Source organism: Euprymna scolopes, chromosome 6, assembly GCF_053919585.1.
Source record: "Euprymna scolopes isolate OS-2025 chromosome 6, ASM5391958v1, whole genome shotgun sequence".
Taxonomy (NCBI): domain Eukaryota; kingdom Metazoa; phylum Mollusca; class Cephalopoda; order Sepiida; family Sepiolidae; genus Euprymna; species Euprymna scolopes.
This window is the reverse complement of record NC_136487.1, coordinates 147579067-147603415: the sequence shown is the minus strand read 5'-3', so window position 1 is coordinate 147603415 and position 24349 is coordinate 147579067. Positions and strand designations below refer to the sequence as shown.

The 24349-nt window shown below is 36.0% G+C and overlaps 2 protein-coding genes across 3 annotated transcripts in view; one reads left to right on the top strand and one right to left on the bottom strand.

Moving 5' to 3' along the window:
* The window catches only part of LOC145278029 (nuclear factor NF-kappa-B p105 subunit-like), a 49464-nt gene extending 41173 nt beyond the window's left edge, over positions 1-8291 (bottom strand). For both annotated transcript variants that reach the window (XM_080130241.1, XM_080130242.1), the window contains exons 1-2: positions 8058-8291; positions 3728-3826 (exon numbers count right to left, since the gene is read on the bottom strand). In XM_080130241.1, the coding sequence (XP_079986367.1) occupies positions 3728-3826; positions 8058-8160 (202 nt within the window). In that variant the 5' untranslated portion in view covers positions 8161-8291. The remainder of the gene's footprint in view (positions 1-3727; positions 3827-8057) is intronic.
* Positions 8292-18085: 9794 nt separating this feature from the next.
* The window catches only part of LOC145278030 (F-box/LRR-repeat protein 8-like), a 38138-nt gene continuing 31874 nt past the window's right edge, over positions 18086-24349 (top strand). Inside the window, exon 1 of the mRNA XM_080130245.1 lies at positions 18086-18555. The gene's annotated coding sequence lies outside the window, so the exon portion shown is untranslated. The remainder of the gene's footprint in view (positions 18556-24349) is intronic.

Genomic DNA, 24349 nt, shown 5'->3' with positions numbered 1-24349 from the left:
ACACTTTAATTTACAATTTTGCCTCAAGGGTTCGGGTTCGATCCTCACACTTACCTACCAAAACATTTTTTTTTAACACACCCCCGGAGTTTCCACAGACACCTCCAAACACCCGGGCAACGCCGGGTACCCCTCGCTAGTATATATATATATATATATATATATATATATATATATATACACTCATATAAATTTGTTTTTTTTGTGTATTGATATTCATATTAAAAACACTTTTTTCTATTTATTTAAAAAGAAAATGCAACTTTGTTATATATGACTCGTGGAATTGCATTTATCTGCAAAAGATCTAACTAATTTGCATATTCTTTTAAATATTCATTTTAATTAATTCCTCATTTGTTTTTTTCGGTTTTCTTATGGGATGATCATCTTTAGTTAACTATGACGTATAATTATATTCATGCAGATATTCTACATGAATATATATATATATATATATATATATATATATATATATATATATATATATATATATATATTACAGCTTGGTTCCTATAAGTATGACACAAGGTTGAGAACGCAGTAGTAATTGTTTCCAAAACAACACTTAACTGAAGTAAAATAGTCAGGTGTTGATGACTCTTTTTTGCTTCCTAATTTTATTTTCATATATTTAACCAATTTTGGAAGACCGATACAGGGAGGGGGGGGGGGAAAAGAAAATTACTGGGCTTGTGTAAATAGAGAAATTGTAAAAGAAAAATCTTAAGTTTTATTTTATTTTGTTTTTTTAAGTCCTCAATTTTATTATCCATGATCTCGGGCAATACCATGTAGCTGACCGTTTCACTTTTACTCTTTAGCGAATACATGATGTTGCATCACCTCCGTGTGCCGTTTGATCACCGACTTTTATTAGTGACTAGCATGGGTACCCGGCGTTGCCCGGGTGTTTGGAGGTGTATGCTGAGCAAAAAAAAACAAAAAAAACGGTCAATTTTTTTACATTTGTCCCCTATTATGATCCGTTAAAATTTATTGTTTTGAGCTCAAATCGATTTATTAAGTTAAATCCATGTCCAAGGAACCTATATCTAAAATTTCAAGTGTTTAGACCCAAAATTATTGGAGGAGTTTGGTAGAGTTCTCAAAGGCCAAATCGTTGAACTTTGACCAGTTGACAGCCAAATTTCTGGCCAAAAACCGATCACATAGATTATCTCAAAACTCAGTACCCTGTATATCAAATTTCGAGTCTGTAGACTGAAAATTGACAGAGTTATTGCGAAGGAAAATGTATACAGACACAAAGACACGTTTACTTTTATTGATATATAGATTTTGACAACCGAAATGGTTTTACTCTAGATAATTGTCATAATGTTAACACATTGGTTCCCGTTGAATCACCAAAGTTAAGCAATGCTTAACCTGGTCAGTACTAAAATGGGCGACCATTTACGACTTCCAGGTGCTGTATGTGCTCTCTACTTATCTCGGCATTGTTTCCAGTCGTCCTGGACTTCTCCTTGCCACTGGAGTCAAACAGTGCTGATTCAGGAGAGGTGTGGTTAGGGATTGTGCAACCCTTGCCTCACAATTACAAGTGCAGCTGCCCGTATGGGGGTATCCTTTGTCTTTCAAGACTGAACAGATGCATCAATCAAATTATCATAGTGTGATGGTGATCTACCCTATTTTATGACTATATGGACTCTTCTAGATAAGCATACGAGGAAGGATGTAACACGCTATTCTGTACTTCAATAACAAGTCACCACTTATCAAGGCCCAGAGGCCACTCGAGGATAAGTGTTCAAGAGTGTACAATAGTCAATGAGACAGTATAGTAATCATTAGTAGTGCAAATTTGATAAATTGGATTAAGGAAAACGGCTCATCAAGAACTTGTTTACATTGGACTTGAAGACGGTCAGTTGGAAAGCATGCAAACAGAAGAGAGTTCCACAGGTGTGCAGTTCTAAGAAAAAAGCTTTGTTCATGGAATCTATGTTTAGGTTTAGGCACAGATAAATAGTGGGGGAAATTATTGATAGTGTTTTCAGCTAGACGAGTGTTTCTCGTGATGTTTGGCAGGGGGGGGGGCCTAGACAGGAGCTCAGACGAGCACTTGCCATGAAAATAACGAGACATGCTCGCAAGATGTCTTCTGTGAGAAAGAGGTTGCAGGGAAGAGAAAAGGGCATCCCCTACTAGGCTATAAAGTCTATTTTGAACTCTGTCAAGACAGGATAAGGTCTTTCTAGCATAAATACATACTCTTGTAAATATACCTCCATGTTGTCTTTATTTGTTATCCGCCCCTATTAAATATGAAGCAGTGTGTGGCCAGTTACTGCGTTGAATTAAACGGTAAATACTTAGTGGAAATGTATTATTTTGTTTAAACAAAAATACCTTTACTAAAGTTATCGTTTTCTGTAGTAAAAAAAATGATTTTTGCTTTTTTATGGAAATAAAGCATCGTAAATTGTAGCAATAAAAAAGTTGATTGAGATTGTCGGACTGACTTCCTCATCTTGGTTGTTATTGTCCCAACGTTTCGGCCGTTTTGCCCTCCGGCCTTCGTCAGGTGTTTTGTATCGAACTGGGGAACCGTTTGTTAGGAGTCTCGAACCCAACTTTTTATTACCCATATTACTTTATTTATTATTATTACGGGGGTACCGTGTTCGGACCCCAGCTAGGCTTTGGAACATAGTTGCTGATTCTCTGTTTTGAATGTTACTTTTTCCACTCCCTCACAGAGAATCAGCAACTATGTCTCAAAGCCTAGCTGGAGTCCGAACACGGTACCCCCGTAATAATAATAAAGGGTTGGGTTCGAGACTCCTAACAAACGGTTCCCCAGTTCAATACGAAACACCTGACGAAGGCCGGAGGGCAAAACGGCCGAAACGTTGTGACAATAACAACCAAGATGAGGAAGTCAGTCCGACAATCTCAACCAATGAAAACACCTCATCTCAAAAATACAGACAATTACAATAAAAAAGTTGTCAGCAACCTTAGAATCTATCAATTGTTTTTACTGCAATAATCATGACCTTTTAGGCGATTTGGCAAATAGTCAAGCATGGATCTTCAAAAAAGTAGCCTCATCATGGCCGACAGTTGTCTTATGAATGACAGAGTGAGGGCAACCAAATCTAGGTGCTGCTCCTACAGATTTCATGACATATTGGAATTCACAATGCCAACGTTTTACAAGAATATGATGTGACATGGTTTCTTTTAATTTCATCAAGTTTCCTGTGGTGTGCGTGATTTTAAATAATGTCGTTTTTTGACGTTCAACTATATATAAAAACAACATTATTTTTGCACCAACCTAATATTTAAGACCAAATCTACAAACACTATGTAGGGAATTGAGCAGCAAGATGTCTGTTCACATTACATTTGAATTTCTGCATGCCAGTACAGTCAGGGAAGCAGGGACCCAGAAGGGAATTCCAAAGTCTATCAGTTTGAGGGAAGAAATAGAGTAGAAGGCTTTCCAGCATCTCTACAGTGTAGGGGTGGGATTTTGCTGCTTGTCAGGTTAGTCAGGGGTGTTTATGTCGAGGGGGTATAATAAATATTTCCAGATCGTCAGACCTGGACTTATTTTGCATACAACAACGGCAACAGGAACTTACATCGAATACAACATAACCAAATTTTACATACATTTTAGAAATTAAATTCAAATTCAACTCCTAAAAGAAAGGTAAAATCTTCCACTTATTTTGGACTGACTTACCTTTCTCTAATAATATGTTAAGGCATTCAGTGTGATTGGACCAGGCTGCCTCATGTAATGGTTCCCATCCTCGGTTATCTCTTACATCAGTAGGCCTTCCTAGAAATAAAAAGAAACAAGTGCAATGAAAACCAGGTTATACACTGCTCTTGAAAAAAAAAAGGCAAAACATTGTTACCTCCCCTGACCAAGATATTCATAAGAACGGCTTGAGAATTTCCCAGAAACTTCCTCCTTCAGAGAAAGCAGGCTCAATGTAATCAGGGTGAATGCCGCACCAGGTCCCTCATCATTGATATTAATAAATTCTTGTATAGCTTATACTAGTAGTGTACCCAAGCGTAAAATATACTTAAATACATTATAATTCATGCAGATTTTGCATTTATTATTATAGAGCCAATTCTCTATTATTATATTGTACCCAATATATAGTAGTGACTTAAAAAGTAAAAAATAAGATAAAAAAAAAAATGACTTAGGTACCATCAGCTAGAATCAAAACCAAAACTTACAAGGTGAGTAGAAAGTCCTTGGACCAACATATAAACGATTTATTAATCTATAAATATAAAAGCGAAAATGTATGTATGTTTGTATGTGTGTTCGCTTTTTCTGTATTTCTACAAAAGGCTTTTTTTCAGAGAAGCGGTCGCTCGCCTAACAACTTTTTAAAACTTTTTATATCACATATAAATCATAATATCTCAGAGTTAACAACAAAGCTCGCCTGTCTATTTAATTTGCTCGACTTTGGGAAGATAAATATTCAACATTTGTCGCTCGCCGCATGTGGGTTAGTCTTTTTCCTATAACATCTTGGGAAGCGTTCCCGCAGTAAATGAAATACTATCCCGCAGTCAAACTTGACCTCATTAACTCATTAAGATGGGCACCTGCCAAATCCAAGTAATTAAATAAATTCAAACGTGTTTCCGTTAGCATCTCACAGTGGGGCAATCGTTAACGTCGCACGTTTTGTTTTTCACACTTTAATTTACAACTTTGCCTCAACGGTTCGGGTTCAATCCTCATACTTACGTACCAAAACATTTTTTTTTAACCCTCCCACACCGGCGTTTCCACACACACCTCCAAACACCCGGGCAATGCCGGGTACCCCTCGCTAGTAAAAAAATAAATACAATTGCATCGAAAAGGTACTACAATGATAGCTTACAAGACTGAAAATAAATTTCAACAATTAATTTTCAATGTGATCTCCGCCTTAAACTTCGATGATTTTCTCAATTCTCTGCCGGAAGTTTTTGACCGATGCACGTAGCTCATCCTGAAGAATTTTGGCCCATTCTTGCTGTAGCAATTGCTTCAGAGCATTCACACTGGGGTGAGCAACAGAACAGGCTTTTGCCTTTAACAACGACCACACACAAAAGTCCATGCGATTCAAATCAGGCGCTGAGGAATCTTGGAAGTTGATGTAAGCACCAATCCCGAGTCTTCTTTGGCATGGGAGATGGTGCATTACTTGTTGGAAGGTAAAGGACTGATTTTTTAAGTGTTTTTTCATCTCTCCAAGAGCTGAAACCAAAATTTTGTTGATGTACTGATCTGAATTGATTTTAACCTCCTGTTCCACAAAAATCAGGGGAGACTTCCAAGTTTTGGAGATGGTGGCCAACACCATGAGTGAAGACAATTTCTGATGGCGGTAAACTGTTCTCACAGAATCTTTAATGTCTGCTTGAAGACTTTGCATAGACTTCACCATTATGATTATTGAACTGAGCTTTAATTGTAAAGAGTTTTTCATCTGAAAAAATAACCTTTTGCGCTGCCGTGTCTGCCTTCAGTTTCTGAGAAGAATTTCAAGTCTCTTTTGCTTTTGGAAAGGTGTGAGAAACTGCCATTTTCTCATCTTGTAAGGGAGACAACTGAAGCTCGCATTTATATCTTTAGCAGGGCTCTATGGACAAAGTTACCCTTAGTTGACCTTTGACAACTAAATACTTTTGTTTACTAGCCATAAAGAAACGTTCATAGCCTAACCCACATGATTTTTGGAATATGACATCTTTGTTCTGTGACGAGTATGTACATCATAAAGATTTTTCTGTATATTTTTAAATAAGTGTAATTCTAAATATACAACAAATTTTATGTTAATACTTGAAGATATAAACACTCTAATTTCTTCAGATTTTTTTTTAAACAGCCTTTGTTAAAAAAAGTATATTGTTCTATTAAACTTTTATTGTTTAAATAATTTAACTTTATTCATTTTATTTTTTTTTTAAAAAGTTAAAAAGATATTTTTCACTCAGTAATGAGCCTTGGAAGATTATCAGTGAAAGAAATGCAATCGCCAAAAGATAAGCGTTCCATTAGTTCTTGTCGCCATTTTGAAAAAATTACTTGCAAATGCGACTATTTCACTCGCAATGTAGAGCCCTGTTTAACCATTTTTCTGATGGATTTCTTTGGGTTTCTCCTCATCCTCTCTCGGACAGCCTTAACTACTTTATTCAGACAGTGCAAGGTCTTCCACTGCTAGCACGATCTTCAGATGTATTCAGTTCCTTAAATTTATCCACAACATGGTACACAGTCGATTTGGCAACTTTTAAGACCTTAAGTTGGTTTTTCCCACACGATGGAACTGAATGATGGCTTCTCGTTGGATCATTTTAGACATCACAATTAATGTTTTTAAAATGTACCTACAAAAAAAACGAAAAGATAAGGGAGTTTAGCCGCATGTTTGACATATTCAAAGACATTTTAAGTTACAGTCAATATGTTTAATCATAAATTTTTAAAAAGTCCAGGGACTTTCTGCTCATCCTGTGCAGCGCTCTAGTCATAGTCTTCACCATTTGAGCCACGATTTGGATATGAAATAACTAAAAATGCACTAATGTTAACATATAAATGTATATATATCTGCACATGCACACAAGGGAATCTTAAGTCAACTTACGCTTGTCAAGTTCCAATTTCTTTCAATTTGGATCCCCTAGCAGCTATTTTTACCAGCTAAAAATGTCCACAAAAAATGCAAACATTTGACACGCCTCATGTTACTCTGTGACCTCACGTCTCAGATGAGATGAAGTTTGAAAAACATTCATACATAAATACATACATACATACATAGTGAATTTTACATATGAGATTACAATACTGCCTTTAGACTTAATGGTAGTATTCAAGACTATAATAAATATAAACAAATAGACAGGGAGTCAAACAAGCAAATGAATATTGAAAATCTTTTCTTTTATTATACAGTCACATTACATATTGGACTTAATTGGACTTGGTGAGTTTTATATTTAAGCTTATTGTTGATAAGACCATTGTCTGAGATGACTATCATGAAATTAGAAAATGAAGGGAATTGTTGGTATAAGAGTTTGGTTTTTCACCATATATCATAAATATATTACTAGTATGACCCGTGGAAATTCTATGGAATTTGAAATATATTTACTCCACGATCTTGTGTACAAGTCGATGTGCATTTTAAAACCAAATCATCCATCATCTGTTTAAAAACGCGTTCGTTTAAAACATCACTAATGTACAATGGTTCCTTTTTTTAGCGTTAGAAAAGTCCTCCTTAACATTGGGGGGGGGGCTTCTTTTACCTATTCTGTACTTTCACCTAACAACTTAATAAACAGAAGATACGGTAAAAAAAATATTATTTAAAAAAAAAAAAAACGAAAGAGCAATCAGAAGTGAAGTGGAAGCAATAATCGTAAAAATAACCGATTTGAGGGCGTGAAAAAAAAAAAATTAAATAGTGGTCAAGAAATTAATAGATAATAAATAAATGGTGTTACCAAAGACACGATAAGTAACTCTTCTATTTACCTAGATAAGTTATTGGTGGTTTAACTTATTTTAAAGCGTTTATTAAGTTTGGAATGCAAATAAATATCACTGTAACAACATTCATCTGGTCGGGTTCTACCATCATTATTTATTTTCACCCTTTAAGTGATTCCCGAGACTCCGAAGGTGGAAGCCACGTGTTCGCCACCTTTGTTTCGTTTTAATATCAAGCACTCAGCAGCATTAGTTAAGTTTCAAACTTAATAAACGTTTTAAAATAAGTTAAAACACCAAAATCTTATAGAAGAGTAACTTACCTTGCTTTTGATAACATTTATTTTGTTTCTGGACCACTTTTTTCGTTTTTGTCCTGCTTTTTCATTTTTTTTTTTTTTTTTTTTTTCCCATAGTAAAAAGTGTCCACCACCCTACTTTTGTTTATTTTAATATCAAAATTATTTAAGATGGGGGGGGGGGGCATGGTATACCCAAGCTTGGTTATTAAAATAAAAGAGTTTTTCCCGCTAACCTTCCGCAAGTAACCGTTCTAATGAACGGACATCGCCTTCTCTTGCCGCTCGTCCAATAGTAGAACATCTGTCAGCATAACCTTCCGTAAAAATATAATCCATTGATCCTCAATGGATAATCCTGATTTGAGAAAGACAAAAATTCGATTAGCTATTATAACCCATGCGAAAAGGAACCGAACATATGGCAGAGATTTTAAATATTAAACGAGAAAGAAAGACAACAATTTCCAAGAACGATAACTCTATTTGCCTCGGATTTGCACAGTTATCGAACTTGGATATTATACCTTTTAAATTGTAATTGATTTTAATTTATTTTTTATAAGCAACATTTCAGGCCAAGATCACAGTGTAGTATCTGTTCTGATGCTACACTTCACTTTTTCTTTCCTCGGTCAGTAGAGGAGAAATCCTCCATGACTGAGACAATTTATATTTGTGTTCTAATCAAGAGTACCTCTTTTCGGGGAGTTGGATTCCCCCCCATATTAAAAACCGACATTGTGTCTAACTCAGCCCTCATGGGGAGGAAAATAAATAGGAACATTAGAGTTAAATTTAGACTAGCTGGGGAGAAGTTGGTTTTGCCCGGTCGTAAAATATGCTTAAATAGGATATTTGAATTTGTCCAGATTTCATATATATTATCATAGAGTCGTGATTTCAAAAGTAAAAAAAGTATTTGGGTGCCATCAGCTAGAATCGAAACCGAAAGCAAAACTGCACTATTCAAATCTGGTGCACTGTATGAACGTGACACGCATGTCGACTGATTAAAAATTAAAATTTAAAAATAAAATTAGATGAATGTACAAAATGTATAATTTTTGCAATTTCCACCCATTTTTGACTCCTTAAAAACTATTTTAACTAAAGACTCATTAAAGGACGGTCTATAAAAAATCCAATCATTTGAGGCCTCAGCAACTTTTAGTTTCAGAAGAGATAGAGTTTGAAAATAGGCATACATACAGACAGATAGACAGACAAACAGACATATAAACTTGTATACATTAAATTAATATTAAAAGAATCCTTAAAAAATACTGATCGACACTATTTCAAAACATCTCATTATTTACTGTCGTTTGGGCGATCGGGTTTCGATCCTGGATTGAGGTAATTGCCTGTCTAGCCGTACTGATGAGCTGTGAAACAGCAAAACAGTACTGTATGTGGATGACTATAATGCTCCCTTTCTTAGGTTGAGCATTTGGGAAGTGATATACAAATTACCATTAGCGTATGAAGTATATATATATATATATATATATATACACTTGTGCCCGATATTATTCATACCCCTCGGATCTTTGAGATTTCTATAAGAATATTGCTCAAACCAGAAGGTAGACAATATTAAAGGGATTTCAAACAATAAATCAAGCATAAGCATTTAATTTAAACTCAACAAATAAATAAATTATGCAAGTTTGAAACATTATACAAAGAAAAACAATAATGGCACTAGTTCAAAATTATTCATACCTCTCTTACTAATATTCAATAGCATGCCCTTTATTCTTAATAACTGCCTGTAACCGTTTTGGATATTTATCAACAAGGTTTTTACAAGCATCAACACTGATTTTTGACCATTCTTCAATGCAGTAGTTCTCCAAATCCCTCAAATTTCTAGGTTTCCACTTTTTAACCTCAGTTTTCAATATGTGCCAGAGGTTTTTGATAGGGTTCAGGTCGGGACTCTGGCTAGGCCATTCCAAAACATTAATTTGATTATCCTCAAACCATTTCTTGACTATTTTGGCAGTATGTTTTGGATTATTATCCTGTTGAAGGACCCAGTTTGGTCCTAAATGGAGCTTCTCCGCATCCTGTCTAATGTTTTTCTGGAGTATCTCCAAATATTGCTCCTTCTTCATGGTTCCATCTATCTTGACCAAACTACCTTGACCACTAGCCGAAAAGGAGCCCCAAAACATTAGGCTACCACCACCATGTTTCACCGTGGGTATGGTGTTCTTTGGGTTGTAAGCTTCTCCTTTCTTCCTCCAAACGTAAGAAGCATCCATATGGCCAAACAATTCAATTTTTGTTTCGTCAGTCCACAAAATACTTGAGAAAACGGACTCTGGAGAATTCACATGGGTCCTAGCAAACTTTAGACGTGCTGCAGGGTGTTTTCCGGTGTGCAATGGAGTCCTTCTTGGTCTTCTTCCTTTCAGACCATTTTCATGCAGAGTCCTTTGCAATGTTTGCCTTGATATTTTTATGCCAGAAGACTCCAGATTTCTAAAATGTCCTTAGTAGTGGTGGTTGGATTTGCATTAACACTTCTTACAATATTCCGGGTGGCTCTAGCAGACAGTTTCCTTTTCCTTCCTCTACCAATCAAGTTGTTTGTTGTGTGGTGGCTCTGGAATTTTTTGATGATGCTCTGTACTGTTGCTGTAGGGACCTCAAATTTCTTGGAAATTGACTTGTAACCTAAACCATCGTTATGTGAATTCACAATTTTAGTCCTAAGATCATTACTAAGCTCTTTTTTCTTCCCCATTCTAATAATTTTTATTCTTTTATTGGTTTTCAGTTGATATCATTTTAATTTCTGAAAAAATGCAAAAAACGCAATGAAATTAATCAAAGGTTGTATAAAAGCATTCAAAATAAGAATCAAACAGGAAACAAACAGTCAGAAACTCGATTAATACTGAAAAAATAAGGGGGTATGATTATTTTTGAACATTGCAGATTTTATAAATAGCTGTATATTTCTTTTATTACAAGTATCCCGAGATTTTAAAATGACGAAAATGATCAGAAGAGGTTTATTAAGAATATGTATCAATATGGACGTAAACAATAAATTCTTACAAAGTTACACCTAATAAACTCAATTTTCAAGGGGGGGTATGAATAATATCGGGCACAAGTGTATATATATATATATATATATATATATATATATATATATATATACCCTTGTATTTTTTTAACTTTACTTTTTGACAAGTTTTTTCTAGTGGGAGAAAAAGCATATTTTTTATCATGCCTTCCCTTTTACTCACCGAAACCTTTTTTCTTTTACAAGAGTGTCACCATTTATCAAAGCCCAAAGGTCACTTGAGGATAAGGATTAAAGAGTGGACGGTGCTTAGTGATGATCAGTGTGGTGGGAATTGGGTAGAATTTGATTATTTACGGGGTGGCTCAACAAGAACTTGTTTACATTGAACTTGAAGACGACCATGTTGTAGTTAGTTAGAAAGCAGACCAGTGGAAGAGTTCCACAGGCAGGTTGTTCTAGGAAAGGAGCAAAATAAAGGAAATAGTTTGCATATGAGGATGTTTGTAACATACAAGCAAGACCGTGTGTAAGTAGTTAAGTAGGTGTGTGTGTGTGTGTGTGTGTGTGTGTGTGTGTGTGTGTGTGTGTGTGTGTGTGTGTGTGTGTGCACGCATGTGGGTTAGTGTTATATTAAGTTGATGTGTGCGCGTCAGTAGCCATGATGGATTCTTGCGTCTTCTTGTCAAAGTCAAGCATAGGCAGAAGTTTTGGTATTGGTCTCAGCAACATGATGCATTGTTGCCATTCCCGTGTCAAGGGTAAAAAGAGGAAGGCAAATGTTTTTCATCATTTCTTGTTGTATACTCAGCCTGCCTGAGAAATGATCAGGCAAGCCAGAAAGGAAGTTAAATGCTTGCACCAGCCAGTGCCGAGCTTAGAAATTAATCACAGATTAAAAATAATAATGGTAGCTGTTTGCTGCTCCTCCTGTTTATAACACAGCTGCTATATATTTGTTTCGCACTTACTGAATGATGGCCTTTGACTGTTTGACTGTGCAAGCCAGAAAGGAATTTAAATGCTTGGACCAATCAGCACTGAGCTTAGAAATTAATCACAGATTCAAAATCATAATGGTGATTGTTTGCTGCTGCTGTATGTTTGTTTTGCACTTGCTAAATGGTGACCCCTTTTATTCTCAAACATTTTTTCAATAATCACAATATGCAGGCTTTTATTTACATTTTTCTTCCTTCAGCATTTATATTAATGGTCCGTGTTGATCTTGACACCATTCAAAGACGTTACTGTTGTCTAATAATACTATCCAAACCAGGAGGCACGTTACAAGTCAAAGCCTGGGGTCAGTAGACCTATTGAAACAGAAGGAATAAATAATGATGTATAATGACATAATCTATTATATAAATGAAAGCTGTCTATCTATGTGTCCAGATAGAACTAAAAAATTACGCAAGAAACTCCCACAAAGTTGAAATATTCTTTTCAGTATTATCTCACACAAAATATAGGCAAATTTTCTTAATATTCATTCTTTTGGGGATCAGCTGGAATAGAATTGGTCAGGGAGCAAGACAGGATACCAGACATAAAGCCTTCTGTCAGTACACACTTATGCTGCAGTTCGTTAGTTGGGTCATGAACACTTTGCAAACGCATCAGGGTCAATTTTCACCGTTACGCCAACTGAAGACGCCTCAACAATTTCTTAAAAAATTACGACTTTTATAGGTTTTCCGTTATGCTGAAAACAAATACCGCAGGGAAAATTAGCGCTGACAAAAATTTTTGGAGTTATAAATAATTATATTTTGCTGCGTAATGTCAAGTAGTTTTATTTGGCCGCCATCTTTGTTGTTTCCATGAAATGGTATATTGAGCATGTGTATGCATGCTGCAGTGAGTATACGATCTGTGTAGTTAGCTCAACACGATTCCGAAAGCCGTTCTTAACATGGGTTGGTGGGGATGTTTATTTCAAAAGCTGTTAATATGGGGAGGTGGGGGATGTTTATTTCAAAAGTCGTTAATATGGGGAGGTGGGGGTGTTTATTCCGAAAGCAATTCTTAACATGGGAAGGTGGGTGTGTGTGTTTATTCCAAAAGCCGTTCTTAACATGGAGAGGGGGGCGTTTATTCTGAAAGAAATGACGTTGAATAAATGTTTGCATCTCGTAGACTTAACTACACCCATCACATGCTCACTATCACATTCTATTTAGACAACAAATTACTAGAAATTACAATGCATAATAGAGGTATTTATATCTCGAAAACTGTGCTAATTTTCCCTGCGATATTCATGTTCAGCATAACCGAAAACCTTCAAAAGTTGTTGATTTATCGAAAAATGTAGAGGCGTTTTCAGTTAGCATAATGGTGAACTTTGACCCACATCAGATCTAAACAAAGGAAAAAATGATCTTGAACATCTTTCTTGATAATAAGTAGGTGATGTATTATTAGTTTGAGAAGAAAGCACTTGTGGAATTTTTAATTTTGATTTCAAATAATGTATTTTCAAATAAGTTTTCGCTGTAATACCTTCATAAATCATTTTAAAGAGCGTTTGTCGCTCTATCTAATCCTTTAAATTACAATCGTTTTAAAACAATTATGTCTTCTTTTCAAAACGTTGAGTACAAGATGGAGAAAATTTGCACAATTTTCTTATTTCAATTCAAACTAAGCTGAAAAGATGCCGATGACCATAATATATATATAGATTAATCATATAGGTTTGGCTGCGGAAAAAACACACACACACATATATATATATATATATTATAATATGTGTGTATGTGTGTGTGTGTGTGTGTGTGTGTGTGTGTGGTCACGAATAGGCTCCTATATGGTTGACTATTTTAAAAAACTGATTACATATAATGATAGAAGATGTATCGAGGATCAGGAATGGGTATGTTTGATCTGGGAGAACGGTGGTTCATAAAAATTGTGGGGGCTGCGTTCGCATCTGGCCCCCAAAGTATGGAAATAAAAAATAAAAAAAAAACGTTTACAAGGGTTTTTGATATAGATGTACATAAGAATACTTTGATAAGTATGTTTTAACTTAAATAGGGATGGTATAATAAAATTGTGGGATCTGCGTTCGCGCGTGGCCTCCATAGAATGGAAATAAGCACAAACTTTAATAAAGACTTTTCATATCTATCTTTTTTTTTTTTACATAGGCATCACCACATTATCAAGGCCCAGAGGCCACTCAAGGATAAGGGTTAAAGAGTGTACAGTAGAAATTGGACAATATAGTAATCATTAGTAATGAAAATTTGGTAAATTTGATAACTTATATGGAACGGCTCATCAAGAACTTATTTACTTTAGACTTGAACACAACCATATTGTAGTCAGCCGGAAAGCAGGAAAACGGAAGACAATTCCACAGGCGTGCAGTTCTAAGAAAGAAGCTTTGTTCATGGAATCTACGTTTAGGTTTCGGCACAGATAAAGAGTGGGGGGAATTATTGATAGTGTTTACAGCTAGACGAGTGTTTATTGTGAAAGTTTGGCGAGGGGGGACCATAGATTGAAGCTCAGTCGAACACTTTCCATGAAAATAACGATACATCAGAGACAAACTCGCAACATCTCTTCTGTGAGATAGAGGTTGCAAGGAGGAGAAAAGGACATCTTCTACGAGGCTACGAAGTCTATTTTGAACTCTATCAAGGCAGGACAAGTCCTTTCTAGCAGCTCCTGCCCAGATGTGGCAACAGTATTCCATCCTTGGACGTACCTGGCTCTTATATAGATAGAGAATAGCATCAGCAGTGAGATATCTACCGGATCGATAGAAAGATCCCACCATTTTTCCAGCGGCCTTGGCAACAGATTTGATGTACGTGTTCCATTTAAGATCAGGAGAAATGGTCAAACCCAGAAGCTTGTCAAAACTTGAGGCCTCCTGAAGACGAGAGCCATTCATTTCAATTGATGCCAAATTTGGATTAGAATGTTGATGATGCAAAGAGAGAAGCTTGGTTTTAGATGCATTATAAGTAACCAGCCACTCCTTTCCCCATTGTACTACGTGCTCAAGATCAGAGGAGAGAGAATTGGAGAGAACTTGGTCGTTTACTGTCTTAGATGTGCTACCATAAATGGTAGTGTCGTCAGCATAAATGTCTACAAATGATGTAAGGATGTGATTTGGAAGATCATTAATGTAGATCAGGAAAAGAGTTGGGCCCAGGATGGACCCCTGAGGGACACCGGCATTAATACTGTGAGCTTCTGATTTTTGCCCATCAACTACTACTCTTATGAACCTATCAGAAAGAAATGATTTAATAATTGAGAAGACTTTTCCAGCTATACCATAGCTAGCGATCTTATGAAGTAAACCTTTATGCCATACCCTATCAAAGGCTTTAGATATGTCAAGAGCAATTGCCCTAGAAAGATTGCCACCGTCGAGAGATTTGCTAATCCTATGCGATATAACTGTAAGCACATCTGCTGTAGATCTAGCAGAATGGAAACCATATTGAGTGTCACTAAGAAGGTTATTTTTGTTGAGATGGTTGATTACTTCTGTATTTAACACAGATTCCAGCAACGTACTCATGACGCACAGGAGACTTATTGGCCTGTACTGAGAGGGGGATGAGCGATCACCTGAATTCTTAAATACAGGGCATACTGATGAAATTTTCCAGGCTGATGGGAAACTATTCTCCTTAAGACAACGTTTAAACAGTTTTGTAAGTATGGGCGCTAGTTCAGGTTGAAGATTTTTGAGTACTATAATTGGAATACCGTCAGGGCCAGTTGCTTTACTGGAATCAAGGTTTTTGATTAGCTTGGCAACATCACGTAGAGATATACGTATATCATATAGCGTGTTTTCTGATACAGGAGGAAATATTGGGGGTTGGCGGCCTTGGTCGCAAAGGGTAGAATTAGCTGCAAAGTTCTTGACAAAGAGTTTGGCTTTGTCTGATGCTGACGAGATTACCTCAGGTCCATTGATAATAGTTGGGATGGAGCACACGCTTCTGTTCAGGATTCTGTTTGCTATTTGCCAAAACTGGTGGGAACCAAGCCGCTGCTCAGCTACTTTGGACTTAACAGATTGAGCATACAACTCTCTTGCTTTCCTTATTACTTTCTTACAATGGTTGCTGGCAGTCCTGAAAACGGCTTTAGTTTCCATACATCTATTACGTTTGAAGCAGTGGAAAAAGTGATTTCTGTGCGCAATGGCAGCAGCACATTCTGGAGAGAACCATGGCTGGCTGTTAGGTTTTTGCTGAAACTTTTTAGAGGGTATGAAATGGTCAATACCTACAATTAACCATTCAGTCAGGTCTAATACTATAGAGGACACATCCTTTTTAAACATGGAATGCAGAGGTAGATCAGATATAAATGTACGGAAGCTATCCCAGTCAGCCTTAGTGTATCGATATACTGTATGATGGAGAGGTACATCTGGGGACTTATTACATTTCATTTTTATCTTAATTGATACAACAGAGTGGTCGGAAGATCCAAGAGGCGACAGAACAGAAACTGAACATAGTTCAGGGCAAGTTGTGAGAAAAAGGTCTAGTAGGCTCGCATACTGGCCGTCATTGTCGGGCACATGGGTGGGTTCCTGAACAATCTGAGTGAGGTCATAGGCAATGGAGAAATCATGACAGAACCTCCCCTCATCATCGGTCTTGTTTGAGTGGGTCAACCATTCGACGTTGTGAACATTGAAGTCTCCACATACGTGAATGTTAGCTGAAGGATAAGCAGATAGGACTTGGTCAATTTTCTCAGATATGCTTTGAAAGATAGTAACTCCACTATCTGCGTAAGTATACTTTGATAATTATGTTTGTTGCGGACCAGAATATAAATACCCTAACTCGCTACAAGAAAATAATGAAACGAATGGAATTGAAGGAAACAAAAGAACTCAAATGCTGGAATAAAATAAACATGTCCTTTATTTTCTGTTGAGAAATGAAAGTCTTGGATGTACACATGTTCATTTGGCCGTTGACGACTACACGCGTGGGAGGAAAGGGGAATGCCAGAGAGAAACGTAAAGTGGCAAGCCGGCCTGTAGAAAGAGAGGGTTACGTTCAGTAGAGCGTCACGCACATGCCTGTTTTGATGGATCAAAGCTGAAGGGGAGATAGAGTGAGAAAGTCAATCCAGTTCATGGAGAGAGAAAGCGTATAAAGTGTGCGTGCTCTTATCCCACATTACAGTAGCAGGGAAAGTGACATTAGAGCACGTGATCGGTTCGTCGACTCAACAGGTCGAATGCTGGTCTGGACTAAAAAGGGAAGTTGACAGGTTTTGTTGACTTTTATACTGGAGTTAGTGTTCTGGGTGCGCATGTCTGGTTTTCATCTAAAAGGAAGTGACGTCACAGCTTGGATGTGTGTATGCGCATGAATGTCAGTGTGTGTATGAGGCTGTGTATATGCATGCGTGTGTGTGCGTATGTGCGTGCATACATGTGGGTGTGTATATGTGAGGGAAAACATGTTCGAACATGCTTCAGTTTGAAGAAATATGGTATAATAAAATTATGGGGTGTTCGTTTGCGCCTGACCGCATAGAATGGAAATATGTCACAAAGTTTAACAAGGTTTATCAATATAAATCCACAAAATATTGTGATAAGTGTTTCAGTGTGAACAGTTATGGTATAATAAATTATGGGGTTTATCTATTTTATTTTTACTTTCATCATATTTTGCTTTGGTTTTGATACCCCCAAATTCGAAGCTATCTTTTTACAAACCTTCCTTTTCATAACCTATCATACTTTCATAAATCAGAGTACATTTTCTGTAGGCTGTTTTTGAACCCAGTCAACGACGGGTACTTTTGCTAGTAAAGTAGTAGGGTGGCGCTTTTTTTTTAACATATTTTATGAATGCATATCAATTTTTTTTTAAGATAGCCAAAACGATATGTTGTTTGGCTTTTTTAAAAGAGATATTTATTTACCTTTAAAAATGTGAAGCAAGCTTTTGCCCTTATCGGGTCTTTTTCGAGTGATTTCTTTTTAGTAATCATTTTTTTTTTTCTTCTTGGAGATGTGAAAATGCTCAGTAAAACACAGTTTTCTCCAAATAAAACAAAAACTGTCCAATCTCTGGTCGCGTGATTCATAAATAGCTATTGCAAAAGCAAACTCTATTTTAAAAACAGATGACATCATAAAGAACAGATAGTTTTTTTTTTTTTCATTATTTATTGATACACGAATGACCCGGTCTAAGCCGGGTTGACATGCTAGTATATATATGTGTATAGGTGCATATACATATATGTATGTTCATGAATTAAAATGTGGCACGCGTCTGCGGATGAAATGTCAGAAATTGGCAAGCTAAACAGGAATCGTTTCAATATTTCTCACAAATATAAACAAACCTTGTTATTGTTATGAAAAATGTAACATTATGACGTCATCTATTTTCAAGTAAATAGGTAGTGTTTCTTTCTTAATAATTATCATGAAGTTTTTTGGGGGGTTTTTCGTGGCAAACAGAACGCTCATTGTACCTATTTACAATGCCTCCACACCGGACAGAGTTAGACACCAGAGTAGTTTTTTAACGTGGAGAAAAGGTACAAAAATAAAAAATTGTCTCAGTCGTGAAGGAAAGGAATGCTCCTCCACCGAAAGAGAACAAGAAATGGAAGTGCAGCAGCTGAAGAACAGATACTACACTTTAACGCTCATTGTAAGTATGAGAATAAAGTTTTATAATCTTTTGAAAAGAAAATTTTTTAAATATAGATAAATTTGCTACCATTTTATCAATTAATGAAGAAAATGTCAAGAATTAAATATAAAAATAAATAAACAAGTAATGTCCTATTTTATAGGCATTTGAAAGTCGTTTCTTAGGTTTTAGTTTGGGGGGGGGGAGTTTTTGGGGTAAGCCCGTTTAATAAATACCTTTTAAAAGGAAATAGTTTTAGGGCTACTTCTGTATTTACCGACCTGCGGTTTTCACAGTCTCTCGGGGGTGAATTACCACTGACAGGAATAACCGGAAGCAGACGATTGTGAAACGTTAAACCACTATGAGAAAATTATAATGATAAACAGGGAAAACATGGAAATACAATAAATAAAATTACAAACATGTATTTAACCCAACCATCACCATAAACTGCGATTAAAATAATTTTTTTTTTCTTTCAACTTATAAAAAGTAGTCTTCATAGATTCCAGACAATATGTTCATAAAAGAATTGAAGAACGCTCAGTGGACCTTTTCCCCGTTATTTCTGTCAGCTCGAGAAACTTCAGTGGTAGCCATGATGGACTATGTATTTTCTTGTTGAAGTCTATGGCCTCGGTATTTATCAAAATGGTTAGAGGTGGGAAAAGATGCCATAGAAGCCACAACTAAGAATACATGAAACGAATAACGTTGGAAGTGTGTAGATTCTGACTCCATATAATTAAAGACAGACAAATATTGAAGGTTGAGAACCGATTTTATTTACTACCAACAACTTGTATTAGGAGAGGCAAAGTGTTCGTAGGATGGAATGTGATTTAACAAAGGAGATGAATGTTCGTAAAATGTTTGTAGGTATGTATGAATTGACAAGGAATGAATGTTCGTAAAATGTTTGTAGGTATGTATGAATTGACAAGGAATGAATGTTCGTAAAATGTTTGTAGGTATGTATGAATTGACAAGGAATAAATGTTCGTAAAATGTTTGTAGATATGTATGAATTGACAAGGAATGAATGTTCGTAAAATGTTTGTAGGTATGTATGAATTGACAAGGAATGAATGTTCGTAAAATGTTTGTAGGTATGTATGAATTGACAAGGAATGAATGTTCGTAAAATGTTTGTAGGTATGTATGAATTGACAAGGAATGAATGTTCGTAAAATGTTTGTAGATATGTATGAATTGACAAGGAATGAATGTTCATAAAATTTTTGTAGATATGTATGAATTGACAAGGAATGAATGTTCGTAAAATGTTTGTAGGTATGTACGAATTGACAAGGAATGAATGTTCGTAAAATGTTTGTAGGTATGTATGAATTGACAAGGAATGAATGTTCGTAAAATGTTTGTAGGTATGTATGAATTGACAAGGAATGAATGTTCGTAAAATGTTTGTAGATATGTATGAATTGACAAGGAATGAATGTTCGTAAAATGTTTGTAGATATGTATGAATTGACAAGGTGTTTGTAGGTATGTATGAATTGACAAGGAATGAATGTTCGTAAAATGTTTGTAGATATGTATGAATTGACAAAGAAATGAATGTTCATAAAATTTTTGTAGATATGTATGAATTGACAAGGAATGAATGTTCGTAAAATGTTTGTAGGTATGTATGAATTGACAAAGAAATGAATGTTCATAAAATTTTTGCAGATATGTATGAATTGACAAAGAAATGAATGTTCATAAAATTTTTGTAGATATGTATGAATTGACAAAGAAATGAATGTTCGTAAAATGTTTGTAGATATGTATGAATTGACAAGGAATGAATGTTCGTAAAATTTTTGTAGATATGTATGAATTGACAAGGAATGAATGTTCATAAAATGTTTGTAGGTATGTATGAATTGACAAGGAATGAATGTTCGTAAAATGTTTGTAGGTATGTATGAATTGACAAGGAATGAATGTTCATAAAATGTTTGTAGGTATGTATGAATTGACAAGGAATGAATGTTCGTAAAATGTTTGTAGATATGTATGAATTGACAAGGAATGAATGTTCGTAAAATGTTTGTAGATATGTATGAATTAACAAGGAATGAATGTTCGTAAAATGTTTGTAGGTATGTATGAATTGACAAGGAATAAATGTTCGTAAAATGTTTGTACGTATGTATGAATTGACAAGGAATAAATGTTCGTAAAATGTTTGTAGATATGTATGAATTGACAAGGAATGAATGTTCGTAAAATTTAACTTATCTTTTCGTTATCTTTTATCGTTCACTGGTGCCTTATTTCTTTTTCTTCTTCATCTCTGTAGGTCGGGTGGGAGAATCCGTCCGTGCATTCACTGACGCAGCAGGGCGAATCTCCTCTTTCCTCTTTTTCGTCCCCTCATTTTATAGTGGCAAACCGGCTCCCAGCGGCTGTGATATTTGAGGTGTTTATTTTAGGCGCAGAGCTCTGCCATTGGTCGATAACTATTTTGTGGTTATTTCCCCCCCCCCAAGCGGGAGCGATGCATGGAGCCATGTGCAAAAGACGATTTTTCATTTTGTCTCTCATGGTGGATGCGTTAACATCCAGTTCGCTGCTAATTCTCATCATATTCCCACACACTTCGCCACCCGAAATAGCGGAGCTATTCTGAGAGTGTCCGTGAGGATTTTAGTGGATAGGGTTTGAAATCAAGTCGGGGGAAGATTTGAGAGGACATGATAGAATCTTGTAGTCTCGTTGGATATGTTCCTCAGTTTGAATTGAGCCTCGCATATGGCAAACCATCCGTCCACAGCAGCATGCATAAATCCCGGTATCTTTACAGAGACCGCTGACACAGTATCCTCCATTGCGAAATTTGTGGGTTACGCGTTCAGTGGTTGACAAAAATGTTTAATATCTTAGCAGATTGCCGTTCGTCCTGTTAATGTAATTAAACTTTCTTTTCTTTTCTTTTTTTTTTTTTTGAAGGTTGGTGTTTGTATAATTGTTCGCCAATTCTTATTTTAGTCACGTAAATTATTTGAGCAAAAAAAAAATGGGTTCTCTTAACTTCAGCAATAATACGTTTGTCCTTTTATTATTATTATTTATTTATTTTTGGAATGTGTGATTTCATCGTGGTCGGCGGGTTCACCATTTATGGCCTCGGTCTAGGGTATAGAAGGAAATGCGTGTTTCTCTCGCATTCGGGTGTCACCATTTATGGCCTCGATATTTATAAAAGAGGGATTTAACAAAGGAGATGAATGTTCGTAAAATGTTTGTAGGTATGTATGAATTGACAAGGAATGAATGTTCGTAAAATGTTTGTAGATATGTATGAATTAACAAGGAATGAATGTTCGTAAAATGTTTGTAGATATGTATGAATTGACAAAGAATGAATGTTCATAAAATGTTTGTAGGTATGTATGAATTGACGGGGAATGAATGTTCGTAAAATGTAACTTATCTTTTGGACAATGGAGATGGTTAGGGTAGGGTGGTCATCCTGCTGTCAGTGATGCGTGACCTGGCTTGTAACTGGAAAGCGAGTGACTTTTTCATCAGCAGCTAGCAGCCTGGCATCTTCGTCTTCCTTTTCCTCCTTTCTTCTTTGGTTTGTGTGAACTAGGCATTGTTGAGAATTGAAGGCGTTTGTCCCATAACATGAGAGGGTAGTCGGCTTCAGTTCACTGGTGCTTTATTTCTTTTTCTTCTTCATCTCTTTAGGTCGGGTGGGAGAATCCGTCCGTGCATTCACTGACGCAGCAGGGCAAATCTCCTCTTTCCTCTTTTTGGTCCCCTCATTTTATAGAGGCAAACCGGCTCCCAGCGACTGTGATATTTGAGGTGTTTATTTTAGGCGCGGAGCTCTGCCATTGGTCGATAATTATTTTGTGGTTATCTTATTTTATTTTCCCCCAAGCGGAAGCGATGCGTGGAGCCATGTGCAAAAGACGATTTTTCATTTTGTCTCTCATGGTGGATGCATTAACATCCGGTTCGCTGCTAATTCTCATCATGTTCCCACAAGTCAAACCCAGGGCAAAAGGCCTGGCGATGGTTTGTTGAGAAAAGTTTTTAGGGTTGGGGAGGGGAGAGTTCCGTTGTGCTCTAAGAAAGAAGTTGGGGGGGGGGGTCTGAGCCATATGGAGTTGTTGTTTATCATGTCACATGCTCAGCTTGCCTGAGAGGTGGCTTCTGATTGGACAAGACAGAAGGGAAGTTGAATGCTAGCACCAATCAGTACTGAGCTTATAGTCCAAAGAGATTCAAACTCGCAAACCGATGTTGAAATCAGGATCCAGTGGTAGCCATGATGAATTATGTATCTTCTTGTCGAAGTCGAACTCAAAATGCCCAGAGAGGTTCTGTTGAGAGGAGTTTTGAGGGTTGGTGCAAGCCACATGATGTTGTTATGGATGCGGTATTTTGGCCAAGAAAATAGGAAGTAATCCACATGTTGACCTTTTTATTGACTTCTATCATGTTTTTAGTTGGTCTGGGAGATAACCTCTAATTTGACAAACCAGAAATAAAGTTTAATGCTTGCACCAATCAAAATCGATCTTATAAACCAAGCACAGATTCAAACTTATAAACGATGAACTGTCACTGTTGCCACTGCTGTGGTCATCCACAACCACTACTCTGCTATATATCTAGATCAAAGGTGATGGCCAAGATCACTGGAAAGGCGAAAGTGATGTTTTTAACAATAACTTTATTTCTGTTCATCATAGAGGCCAACTACTCGGCCCATGTTATAGCCAATGAAGTTCCATTTTTTTTATATTAAGTTGACATTTGGTTAATGTTGAAATTTTTATGCAATTTCAACTTCTGATTTTTCAAAATTTGATGTATGTGCTGTTACTCTTTGATAACAGTAACTTTTCGAGGGGTCCTTCCATGGGGGTTAGGGTTAGGGGGTCAATCAAGCAAGACAGTTTTAGAGAAATATTTTTTAAAAGGAAAACAGTTTTAGTAAACACTCAAATGTAAGGGAGCCAAAGAAATGTTATAAAATAATGAGTGCAAAAAGTTCGCAAAAAGAAAAAAAAAGATATTTTTTGTATATTAAAATGCAAAAGTTTGTTCATATTTTAAGATTTCTTACAGAGTAAAGGAGATGCATACACTGAGAATATTAATAAAAAATATGCACATACTAACAAAGACATATATGCACAAATATAAGTCACACATATGCACACATTATCAAACACATATATGCACACATATATATCACACACATGCACATACTAACAAACACATATATGCACACATATAATAACACATATGATAACACACTAACAAACACATACATTCACACATAAAAATCACACACATGCAAAAACTAACAAACACATATACACACATATATATATCACACACATGCACACATTAACAAGCACATACATGCACACATATGAACACACTAACAAACACATATATGCACACATATAAATCACACACATGCACATATTAACAAACACATATATGCACACATATAAATCACACGCATACACACACTAACAAACACATGTATTCACACATATAAATCACACATATGAACACACTAAAAAACACAAATGCACACACATATAAATCACACATATGAACACACTAACAAAACATACATGCACACATATAAATCACACCACATGCACATATTAACAAGCACATATATTCACACATATAAATCACACCCTATGCACATATTAACAAACACATATATGCACACATAAATCACACACATACACACACTAACAAACACATATATTCACACATATAAATCACACCACATGCACATATTAACAAACACATATACGCA